Source organism: Cibotium barometz, chromosome 16, assembly GCF_041138505.1.
Source record: "Cibotium barometz isolate CiBa-2024 chromosome 16, ASM4113850v1, whole genome shotgun sequence".
In the NCBI taxonomy this organism is placed as follows: Eukaryota; Viridiplantae; Streptophyta; class Polypodiopsida; order Cyatheales; family Cibotiaceae; genus Cibotium; species Cibotium barometz.
In genome coordinates, this window is record NC_141061.1 from 10,231,067 (window position 1) to 10,244,073 (window position 13,007).

Consider the following 13,007-nt stretch of genomic DNA (forward strand, 5'->3'; position numbering starts at 1 on the left):
CACCACATAGAAATGGAGCCAAGCTCATGGAAAATTCATTTAACTAAGGACAACCTCAAAAAGATAATCATCTAGGAAACCATGACATTGCTTTTTTTGTAATACACTTGATTTGGCTTTTGTTTTATTGTCCCAAATTTTGGTTTAGATTGTGTTTTTTAAATGTTTATGGGTTTGATGAGGTGTCTTAGGCAAATCCGGAGAGGATGCACCAACATGGACATGATGTCAAATTGAAAGAAACCTTGTTTTTTCCATGACAAGGTAACAATCTTGAGTCAGGACTACGATAGTGGATGGTAACATGATGGTACCATAATTAATAAAGAGAACTTTGTCAGATTACTTAAGTAAATCTTTATCATTCATCTAATCATTGTTTAATAAAATATGAACTATTAATTTAAGGGCATCGAAAATGCTAAAGAATGCAACTTTCATTGTTTTTATGAGGGACTAGCATGGGTATTAGAAAACCATCAAATTAGTAAAGGCTCGGATGAGTCAATGCTCCTAGTTATGATCTACCGTTTGGGTAACATAAGGTCTTAGTATGAACTCATAGCCAAGCTATTCTTCTTGCTCGATCTTCTCGGACTTAAAGCCACTTCCTTGTCTGCAAAGCTTCCTCTCTCGTTATCAAGCACCCTCATTGACCACTGTGTAAAAATTTCCAAAAGAACAAATGAGCAACACCACACCATGTCCTTAAGAAGGTTGTTAAACTTGTCAAGTTATGTCATAAATCTTCAAGAATGAAGGAATAGCACATATGCACCATGTCAACTAGTAGTTGGTATTTGAAATCCAAGAGATTCCACTTCTCTTTGAGGTCTTTCATTTCTTGGACTTGAGACATGTATTTGTCAACTTCTCTTTTCTACAATCATCATGCATGTTAATTTTGATGACCAAAGAACACGAGTACAGAAAGTGTCAATCAGGGAGTCACACTTTTTAGTAAGTGTGTAACCGGGTCGAAGGGGATTTGAAGCTCATGAGGAGCCGTATGTGAAGATGTGTCACACAAGCCAAACTCAAGCACTTGAGATTAGAGAGTATTCTTAGACTATCTTGATGATTAGAAACGTACGACCTTTCACATGTACGTTAAAGACACATGGTTGATAGTGGAGTACACACTTCACTAGCCAGCTAATGACAAAAAGACTTTTAATAATTAGTCGATAGGGTGTTTACTATTTTGATTGAGGGTCTTTACATGCCATGTGTGCATATAGTTTTTTATTTATTTATGAAAGGTCTTTACATGTAGCAAGAAGAAGAAAAATTGTAAGGAAGCTATCCCAAGGACCCTAGAGAGAGACACAATACCATAGTGGTGTGTAAAAGAGACACACGACCTCGATAGGGTCAGTCATCATAAATATGTAAGCGTAGCACTAGGTTCAACAAAAGGAGTTTTTTAACTTTTTTTTAATATATTTTTTTTACGTACAAAAGGGTACCATTCAAAAGAGTTATTAACAAATTGAATAGAAAAAAGTGTGTTTTATTCATGAAAAATTTGAAAATAAGAGATTTTTAAATTAAATCTTGAACACACTTGATATAGAGAGTTTACATATGGTGACCCAGAGCAAGAGCCATGAGAATAGTGGTGTGTAAAGATAGAATTGTTTACAACATTTGTGTGTTTTGATTAGCCATTGATCATCATGTTAATTAGGTTTAATAAAGCTTACGAGTTTCCTTTTCTCACGACGTAGTTCAATGACTTCCTTTTCAAGGGATCCGTCCGCGGCTGAAATAGGCCCTTCTGCAAAATCTGCTACATGGAAAAACCCACAAATCCGCACTTAGATACAATAATTAGAAGAAAAACCTTGAAAAATGCAGTGTTTAAGTTAAGTGATTTGATTAATTACCAGCCGTCCAGCGCCCATTCTCGTAAATAATCCGGTTATTATCAAGATTAAGGGCGACAGGCCCCAGCTCTGCAGCTTCAGTCAGTGCTTGCTCTGATCTGGGCGGCGGCTTCTTCCTGCCGAAGCTTTCGATTCCAATACATACAGTGCAGATTTGTGATCAACTAATTAATCCAGATTAACAATTTTTTTTTCTCCACAATCGCAGTAGAGCAATTAGGGTTCTTCTCGGAATTAATGTGTGAGCGACGAAAATGGTTCACACGTCGTACCTGAAGAGACCCATGACGGTAAGGTAGCGGAGGTTTAAACTTTGATTAGGGTGGCTGATTGATATTAATTATTAGAGAATTGTGTGGCCAGGAAAAAGCGCGTGAAGCCACTTGATAAAAAGATGAAGAATCTGGTGAAGGCCGCGCGGACCGCGTGAACCTCCCCCAACCGCCACATTGCTATTAATTATTTATTACTTAAAATAAAGCAAGTAACTATAAATGAATATAAGCTTTAGGAAATAAGCACGATTTAAAACCCCTTATTAGGTTAAATATAAAAATTCCTTCTCTATTGAAAGCATTCATTATAGCTTATCTAATCTAATGCCTCTACTCTTTGAAAGAAAAAAAATCAACAAAGAGAGAAGATGCATGGCCGAGAGTAAGAGATGCAATTGAAGTTCATAGGGTTTCACAAAAAATAAAAAACCTTTGCTTTTTAGTGTTTCTGCTCACACCAACTAATTTTCAATCAATATATATAGGCACCAAATGTTTTTTTTAATCAATTAATTAGTCGAGTAGCAATAGTAAGGCCTATTGGATCTACATCCTTGAAAATTCCGATCTCCCAAACGGCTACAGCTATGAAAGATATACATCCAGAGATATTTTTTAAGCATTCTGAGGAAATTTCTTATGGATTCAAAATCCCCTTGCTCGTCCTCAAGTTCCATCAATGGACGCTTTTCGTCCTCAAGTTCCATCAATGGACGCTTTTCGTCCTATGCGAGAGAAGAAATCACACGAAACTTGCTAGTTTCTAGATGAAATTGACGGACACAAACCAACAAGCAATCGAACCTTCAAGAAACTCTTAATCCTTGAAAAATTAAGTGCCTAATTGCACATTCAAATTGACTAATTTAAAACAAATAGACATAGTAAGCTGACCACCAAAGCACTAATCCGTTGTAAAGCATCATCATAGCCATAGCCTAGCCTAACCCCATTGGTCCCTTACCTTGCCTTCTCTATAGCTGAAGCTATTTGCAATCTGTCACTCTATTGGGCAAGCCTTGACATAGCCATTCCTTGTGTGTTTATTGTGTTGCTCCCTCTATGTTGTATTATCTACCATAGTCTTAGCCACATAGCCAAGCCTTTACCATACCCTACTAGTACTTTATGCATTCTTTGGCCAAACTCTGCCCATCGCTATTGTCTTTGTGCCATCGCCATTACTTATGTGTCTCCTACTCTTCCCAACCATACCTTACCCTAATGCACCCCCGTAGGTTCACATTTCAACCCCTATCCTCAACTAAATCCCCACCCAACCTTTTCTTGTAGCTAAAAAATGGTAGCCCCGTGAAGAAGTTTCCTCCAAACTTGAAACGTCGTCGAGACTGAGCCCTCGTTTCTCCATTTCTCACGGACCGATTCACTTCTATTAATTAATTCATTTTCTTTTTTTACTCATTGTAGGCCTCTATTGATGGAGAAAGTGTAAAGACCTCTTTAAGTTTTAACAATTAGTTAATATTATATTAAAGTATGAAGACAACATTTGTTCAAAATTATAATTTCCTCTTCGATCCATGGTGAAAATGATTAATGTAAGGCTCTTCGATCCATGGTGAAAATGATTGATGTAAGGCTCGATTAAAATCATTTTTTCAAACACTGTGAGTAGCCAATGGCTCGTAAATTTCGCAACCTAGCACGCAAGGACACACTCCTTGCCTATGAGAAAGGATGTTTTAGTGGCTAAAACCAAACCATATGTGGTACACATAGCACAAGTCTCTCATGACTTAGTACCCTTGACCCATGGCCTCTAAGAAGCAACAAACTGGATAGGGCCAAATGGTAGTCCCACATAACATTAGTGAAATACAAACTCTAGTCTATGGCCTTTCAAGCAAAATATGAAGCAAATTAAACTTGAATTTTGAATAATGTGATTAGCAATGTAAAAAAAAACCCCAGATATATAGTGTAATTGCACCTTCGAAAATCAAAAAGTTCCTTTAAATTTTCGGACCAAAGGTTTAAAAATTGGTGGTTTTAAAAAGGTTTTAATAATAATACCTTTTAAATTCATAAATTTTTCAAAAATTACTTGCAGTGAACGTGAAAGCGCAGCCGCAAAAGAATGCTAAAGAATGCTAATGAGCCATCAACCACTTCAACATTAGTATTAAATTTCTCAATGTAAAGTATCATTACAGTCGAATATATAAAAAGGTATGACTCTCTACGCTTGAGTTTCGTTGTTTATTATTTAAGTTTATGTCAACTTCAAAAGTAAATTAACCTTTCATCATCCAGACTTGTTTACTTAATCAATTTCATGTACTTTTGGTTTATAATCTCACGTATCCTTGAGTGTCAAAATTCTTTTGACAAATAATTTCCATGACACCAACAATGGAGGTATGTATATATATTCACTTTCTTTTATACAACTTTTTCATAAGTATTTCTATAATCTCTTTCCAACCTAATAACCTAATTAATAAACCTTACATTCAACATTAGGATAATTTCAAGTTCAATAACTTAAATGAAATTTCTAGATAGAGAAAATTTGTGTCGGAATTTAAGTTTCAGAGAGGAACTGGCCACTCCGCCTCAAACTTCTATTCTAAAGAAGGAAGTGATGTATGGAATTAATCTAGTCGTATGGGACATCATATTGGTTTCATCATTTATGTCTTCTATCTTTCTACCATCCTATGTGTGTATATACAACGCGCCTATGTGGTATGCGACACTTAGACTCGTCTTACCTACATTAATTTGATTAGTTCACTACATATGCATTTTGTGTAGATCTAGTCTTCCACACCAATCATGAAGCCATCCTCTCATGTGTTTATGCAGCTGTATATCGGGGACCCTTGTATGTGGCATGTTGTCGGCCTCCACTGTTTGTTTTAATTGGTTCGTATAATGAAGGGGTGATTCCCAGGGTACTTACGCCTGGCAAACATGTGGGTGGTTATTATTTGATTATTTATGGGTTGTCTATATCTTAAGACGAGGTTGAGATTAATTGATGTGTTCAATTAATTGTTTAACTAACGTGGAAAGCGTCTGAGTATAGCAACGAGAAGTGTGAGGGTACCGATTGAGGTGTCGCACTGCATGAGATGTGCGAGAGTACCGATTGAGGTGTCGTATAGCTAGTGGATTAAGAGGTGGTATGAAGATGATGATCATTTTTCTTTTGTATTAAACCTTTTGTACATGTTATTTTTTATTTGATAATCAGTGTGACGATCACCAATTTTGGTGTTGCACGAGTTTTTCTTGATTAGTATTCCATGTTCATAAGAACCTCTGAGCCATGCCTTTGTGCCTCTGAGCCATGTTCGGACCTCTGAGTTTACCTTAAAGGTTATGAAATCAACAATCTTGTTCTCTCGGGATTTTTGTTACGCAACTGAGGACAATTGCTTTCTCAAACGAGAGGACTGTTATACAGGTATATATTTTATCATATTTTTGATGAATTAATAATTATACAAAAATATGTTTAATTTAATTTGTGCAAGATTCAACTTAATGGAATGTGCAAGTGGACACAAGATTAATGTATAGGTGTAAATGTGCACAAAGTCATTTTATGTAGCAAGGCCCACTAGCAATTTTATTTGGGCAAAGGTTTTTATATGTACAAACCTTAGGGATTTTGGTATGATTTAAAATATGTAAAGCAATACCCCAAAAGTGGGAAAAGCAAGCCCAATTTGTATGCTCATCTATTCTTAGCTCCTTGGGCTATTTTTATGAAATAAAATTCTCTAAATACTTAAGTTGTGGAAGTGGAGCTACACGACATGGGGGGAGAGATTGCACCCAATCTTGTCTTGATGGTGACGTTATTTTATTTCTTTTGCTTTGTGTTATGTTATGTTATTTGATTTCAATTTAATTCAAGTCTTTGTTTTAATTTTTGATGTATTTTATGAGTTTTTAATTATTTCTTCAAGAAGTACAAAAGGGTCCCGTGACAAAAATTCCATGTACCCATTCTATACCTAAGAATATACCCTTGCCTCTGCTCTACACCCATAAGAGCTTTCTTCCAATCAATCCTGATATGTTTGGAAGGGTCAGCCTTTAATTCTAGAAAGCACCTCCTTGTTGCTTAATTCTAAAAAACACCTATGGACTTGGAGAAACAAACTGGATTTTACAGTGGCAGAACTATGTGGTGGTCCTCACTTTGGGCTTTAAATGCCCTATGTGGTGATAGCACTCTCTCTCTCTCTCTCTCTCTCTCTCTCTCTCTCTCTCTCTCTCTTAGACCACCCAGATTTAACCCCCACTCAGACCACACAGATTTAGATTAAAAATGACATACTCTTTGTTACATGTATTGTGTTTCATAGGCCTTCCACAGACATTAATATAAGTCTCTCTTGCGCTTAGCATATGGGAGGGGCTAAAGCGTGCATGTGCAGGGGTGTTGGGTGATGTGGCAGCCAAAAAAGGAAAGCGTGCATATGCCGAACGGTTGGAGGAATTTCAGGAAAATTCCTCCATCCAACCAAGCTTCTCTCCCAGCCTCCAATCATCTTCGAGCGAGATTCAACATGCAACTGCCCTCCTTTCCCCTCTCTCGGATCAGTCTTCTCCTCCTCGCACCTGCTATCTTCTGCTCGCTACACAGGAGCACTTCCACACACGGCTACACTACAGGTTAGTTTGTAATTTTTGATATAGTCCCCATTTTTACAATTTTCGATACGATTCCCATCCTAATGCATAAATACATTTTGTAATTTTTGTACATGTACATTTACACAAACACACGCACAAACACACATTAAAAAACAATAGGCCAATCATTCGATGTTGATTTCTATCTACATGTTCAGGACCATAACGTGTAATGCAGGTGTGGTGTTGTGTGTGTGCAGTATATCTCACCATGAGCCATTTTAATGTTCGCATTCCCAAACGAGCAAGAGGCACAGCTATTAACCAAGACATTGAAAACCTTTCTCATTGGGAGGATTAGAGTGTAGCGTGCACTCAATTGTACGAAAACAGTTCGTTCACCGCAATGTTAACTGAAGCTTGGGAGGGGCTTACGAATGAGACACAATCCCAAATACAAGAGGAACGCTCTCCCATGTTAGGCACGAGTGGAAATGATACTCAAACACAAGTACATGGTCAAGAGAGGGGGGAAAGAAAAACTAGTCACGTTACAAAAAGGCCTCGAGCCACTGCCAGTCTCGTGTGGGGTGAGGTTTCAACATCAACACTACTAAAACTATATGAGGAGAGATGGTCCCATGTTAGAAAGAGGAACTTGAGACCAAAAGACTAGGAGGAGGTGACAACTCAACTCAATAAGCATTAGGAAAAAAGGGAGCTCATTTTGGGGCCTTTTACGGTTTGGAAAAATAAGCTCTCAACCAATCAACCAATCAACAGAGGGCCAACGTAACGTTGGAAATTCACAAAAATAAGAGAAAATAGATAAAAGAAACAATACTTTATGTAGGTACAAGCGTGCCACATTAATGTGGAGATTGGTTTTTTATTCTCACAAGATCTTTGGACATGAAGATAGAATCTAGTCTGACATTTTCTCTGACAAGGGCCTTCCCGCTTCCACCTTCCTTTGAACTTTGAAATGTTGTGCTGCCTTTCCTTCGAAAGGTCTACCATTCTACACCACTGCCTCATTTTGCAGTAGCCTCTTCTTTTCCAAAACTGCTCCCTTGATCCTGTTTGGCTTAGAGTAAGATGTTTCTTGTCAACTGTCTGTTTGCCCACTTTCTCTTTCTTGAAACTTCACTTTGTTATCTTGTTTACATTACTTTGCTGTTGTTACAGATTCACAAGGTCTCCATGGTGAATAAAAACTATGGCCATTCTTGTGGAAGACGCTCTGTGGATGATAATGCTATGAAGGCAGAATTATACCACACATCATTACCCCGTCGACCTGCTTCTTCTATTTCTTCGGTAGAGAATTCAAGTACGGTCAAAACGGAAGAAACTTGGGAAAGGTTTAGTGTTTCGAAAGGAGCATGGGTGCTCATGCAACCTAGCAAAAGAAAGAGACCCCAGACAAAAAACATTTTCTTGGCGTCATGGAAGGGAAGAGTACGAGATTTTAAAATCACCAGAGGGAAGATATCGGTGAAAGAAGTTTTGATTAAGCATGTGTACATGCATAAAGAACTTGTCTTGCGAGACTATCCAAATGATCTTCCGCAACACAGGCCTAATTGTATATTTTTCTATTGTGGTTTTGTTCTTTATGAGGTGTATGGATTTTTAAGATGAAGCTTTCTTTCTTTGCTTATTGACATTCTTGTGTTATTTTATTTTAGATTTATACCCTTCATCGTATGAGACATGGCAAAACATCGATTGTATTCTGGGATTTATAGATGTTTTGCATGGATCGATAGGAGAACAACAATACCAAGGTCGATGTGCAACAGAGCTAGCTCAATCGGGTATATTTTTTACTGATCATTTTTATCAGTTGGCTGGACAATGCTAACACACATGGTGTGTTAAGAAAACAAGATCATCTGACTTATCCTAGTCTCATTAAGCACTGCTATTAGTTTACTTTACCCTATTGATTCATATTGCTTTTTTGCAGGTGCTCAAAAGAAGAGAGAGTTCAATAAAATGCAAAGACATTGAAAATTTAAAAATTGAGATAACACAGACTCCATAAACAAAGGTATTATATTCAATAAAGTAAAATTTTGTACAGAAGTGTTTAATTGTATATGTAGAACATATTCTTGACAACCATTTTCTATTTATCTACAGCCTGATCCAGAGGTTGCTCTACATGGTCCAAGCTCTCCGTATCATCTTTTTTTGGAGAATCTGTTTTCTGCTACTCCATCCTGTGCTGTACAATCTCTTGGTGCTGCTCCATTGTCTCCTCTACTACCCTGGAGAATCTGTTTGCTGTGTTGCTCCATCTTCTCCTCAATAACATCACCAGTAGGTCCTTGTTCCTGTGGCTTCTCCTCCATCATCACTAGGTCCTTGTTCCTGTGGCACCACATCAGCATCATCTGTGTCATCAAGGTGTATGACACCTTCTCGGACTTTAGAGCTCTCACCCAACTCGACAGTAGCTGGTACAATAGGTTTGGAAGAGGCATACTTCAAAAACTTCCAAATTGTATCAGCTCTGAAACTATATATATAGTTCGAGCTGAAGCTATCTTCTCTCATCTGCAATGGCATATGATGATTTAGAACACTTTGTACAAATATCAATTATTTTGAAGCTAAATGAAAATTATTTTTTCTTACAAGGTCTGGCTGTCCTATCTCAAAATAGCTTGAAAGTATATATTTGGCACTGATCAGCACTCTCCAGCAGCCCCACAGCTACTTGAATCATCTTGTTGTGGTGTCTGTACAGTTGGAAAGATATGTTAGAAACTGTTAACATCTGAACAAAACAAAATTATTCAATAGGTTCAAAGGCATAGCATGAAATAGACATCAGTAGGGGAAACGACTTTCTACCTCTAAATTTATTGACTCTATTGAATCCAAAAGATTGACATTAGGAGGACAGTGATCCAATGCATCTAGAAACCTTCTAATACAACTGCAATACATATAATTCAGTTAGTGTGCATTAAAACAAAATAATAAAGTTTAAAGTTAAAAATAGCACACACACCACTTACAATTTCAGCTCTCTGTGTGTGTTTTTAAGAGAGTTGAATATAAAGCATTGCTTCTGCTGGATATCAATAGAAGCAAAGCTCCAGTGGTCACTGTGTAAGGAAAAAGCATTAAGAAATCAAAGGCTACAAGAGTTCTCAATCTTAAAGAAGAATCCCAAAAGAAGCAGTCACCCACATACCTGTTATGGTATGGAAGTAGCAAAACATCGATAACATCAAAATTGCAGTGTCTGAACCAATTGAAAATATCCATGGGAGTTTCCTTTGCATCTCTTAACCTGGAGGAAATGGCAGGATCAATAATATGAACTGTATGTTGTACAGCGTGGTTAAGCCAGCTTCTCATCATGCTGCATTGGACCAAACAATAATTAGGGTAGGGTGTAAAGGAGGTACAAGAAGGATTGTTTTGCAAACAAATGTAAAATAAAAGACACTTACTAGAGCATTGCAAGAATGATAGTATCTGAGCAATACTCATTCTTATGAGCCAATGCTGCCAAGCATGGTTTTGTCAAGTCAAAATTATTCACTGAAGTTTCATCCTCAATATGGACAACTATGGACAACTATGTTAGGGCCCCAGCTCCTGCAACCTTCTCTGTATCTGCAGCTCCCTCTGTACAGTCTCCACATCTATAACAGATTTGGATTCTTTTATTTGTTGCTTCAGTGACTCCTCATAAGTAGCTTTTCCTCTGGTGTTCTTTGAGTGGGTTACTTCAACAACCTTAACCTCATCTACCTTCAACTTTCTTGTAGGTGGAATTAATAATATGTCTCTCATCTTGATGTCCTGCCATACATTGCATCTTCAAAATATTTCTCCAAGTAATCCTCTGCCATTTCCTGTAAGGAAAGAATGGCAGTCCTGTTCCACCTAAAACCAAGGTGCCAACTATCACATATGTCTTTCACTAGTCTCTAAAAAGGTACCTTGGGGATTGCAAAGCCTATAGCTTTCTATTGCTTCCTGGTCTCCTTTAGCACACCTGCACCATGTTTCAATCTCTTATCCTTTTGCTGGAGCAGGCTCATTGGCTTCCCCTTCCTGCCATGTGCAACTCTTCCCTTTGGAGGCACACTAAATTCCTTGATACCTGCCCCAGCTGCTGCTGCTGCAAGCCTTGGCCCCTTGCCAGCACTCCTTGCAGTTGACTTGGTTCTAGCCATCACTCTGACAAGCTGCACACAATAACCCAAATTAGATTCATAGAACTCTAATCTACACAATTTTCTAAATTCAAGAGAGTAAACAATAAGAAGAGTTTAATTAATCTCTTAGTTAATCTTTCTAGGATTAAGAAATGTTGGGATGTAAAGAAGAGAAGGGGGTGGCCTTTTCCTCAAAGGCATAGCATTTGAATTTAATTCAATCAACTGTAAAACATAAAAATCAAGAAAACCATAGATTTAAAATTTGTAAATAAGTAAGAAAATTAGCTTACATGGAGCTTGTAAGCTCTCCTTTGGCTTGAGGGATTGGGGGTTCTACTCTTGTTTGAAGAGTGGCCACCAATTCACTTTGGAGAGGATTAGGCCAAAAACAATTGAATTATTAAGAAATTCAATGTAGATGGTTCTCAGGACAAGAGTAACAGTGCATAAACACCATTAAGCTTTTACAAAGGAGGAGGCTTCTATTTATAGAAAAAAGTGAGCCTCTAACCAAGCAAATTGATTCTAGAATTTTCTAGATCAGTTTGGTCAATTTTTGACCATTTTTGGGTCAGTTCAGCTTACTTTTTGGATCTAGTTTTGAATAGGAGAGAGGAGAGATAAAAATATCTCATTTTATTGATTAAAAATATGGGGTAATGATGAGAAAAAAGGTGCCTACTTCATGAAGGGAGATCCCCACTCTGAGATGTCAAAATTTAATTTTTTTACTCTTTTCTTTGGTCCTTAGTCCACTCTTCATCTTATGTGAGAATTTACTCATTTTTGGGGGGTCTTTCTTTTATTATTCAATTTATCTCCTCCCTACATTTGGATTAATCTTATTGGTCCATAAGAACCTTAATCCAAATTTTTTAGAAAATCTGGCCCTTAGGCTAAGGTCTTTTGTACACATTATAATTTATTTCTAATGCACCTTAGGAATTTCTTTTTGAACTTCTATTTTGGGGGAATTTATTTTAATGAGAAGGGATATTTTTCCATCCAAAGATTTCTAAAAACTGAATTACCTCTCTCTAGAACATTTTCTCTCTCTAGGCCTAAACAGGCAGAAAAAACAAGATCTCTTATTATTCTGAAAAGGGGATTGATTACAGGGGAAGAAACTGGACATCTTGAGGGACTGGGGAGGAATCTTACAGGAAGATATGGTCTTTTCTATTGAGTCATATGTCTAGGACTCTTTATGTATGAGATATATAGACACAGAGTGAGGACATGATCGGACAAGCTAGCACACCCACATAGGGAAGTTATAATTTGTGGCTCATAGGCAAGACCCAATGACACATGCTTCAGCAAGGCCAAGGTAAGCTCTTGAATTTAACATATTTGGTGCCCATGTGCTAGTGCCTAGCCTAGGGCTTAGCTCCATCCATCCATCCATCCATGTATGGACATACCTAATCATATCCTTGGAGGATTTTCTTGTCATTATACAAGTCGTATTGGTAGTAAATTCAAAGAAAATTTCTTATCCTTCATAGTTATTAGGAATTTAAAGTACATTTATTACCTAAATAAGTGTACACCAACCTTGTCATAGGCCCAATCCTAGATTTTTGTGCCCTAGGTAGGTTTATTTTATAAAAGGAAAGTACATGAGCTGAGTTCATACAAAAAACATGTGAGCTTGAACACTTTAACCCACAAACGTGAGTCTAGAGGCATGACTCTAGACACGTTAGCCTAGATACACGAGCTTGTAGATGTGAGTCTAGAGGCATGAGCCTATAGATGACATGAGCATGGACACGAGCTTATATACATGGGTCTAGAGGCATGAGCCTGGACACGTGTGATCTTGAAGACGTGAAACTACATACATGAGCCTATAAACATGAGTCAATTGGCTTGAGCTCGTAGACGTGAGCTAATTAAAAAAACATGTTTGAAACCATTTTTAAACTTACACCAAGAAGCACTAAAGACATTTAATGTGAACCCGATATGGACTAATTGTTGGAACAGACAATGCAATCGATTGTAGCGCATTAAACCACACTTTCTTAAACCCA

The 13,007-nt window shown here is 37.5% G+C and overlaps 1 protein-coding gene across 2 annotated transcripts; it reads right to left on the reverse strand.

Annotated features, from left to right (window-relative positions):
- Positions 1–413: 413 nt before the first annotated feature.
- LOC147630351 (uncharacterized) lies at positions 414–2,263 on the reverse strand. Of its 2 annotated transcripts, XM_086809982.1 has the most exons (5): positions 2,162–2,263; positions 1,890–2,014; positions 1,707–1,789; positions 779–880; positions 414–659 (listed from the first exon to the last, which is right to left on the reverse strand). In XM_086809982.1, the coding sequence occupies exons 1-5, from the start codon at positions 2,173–2,175 to the stop codon at positions 549–551; spliced, it is 435 nt and encodes a 144-aa protein (XP_086666108.1). In that variant the 5' UTR covers positions 2,176–2,263; the 3' UTR covers positions 414–548. The 2 variants fall into 2 exon arrangements, with proteins under 2 accessions (XP_086666108.1, XP_086666109.1); XM_086809983.1 differs by lacking the exon at positions 779–880.
- Between the last annotated feature and the right edge of the window lie 10,744 nt (positions 2,264–13,007).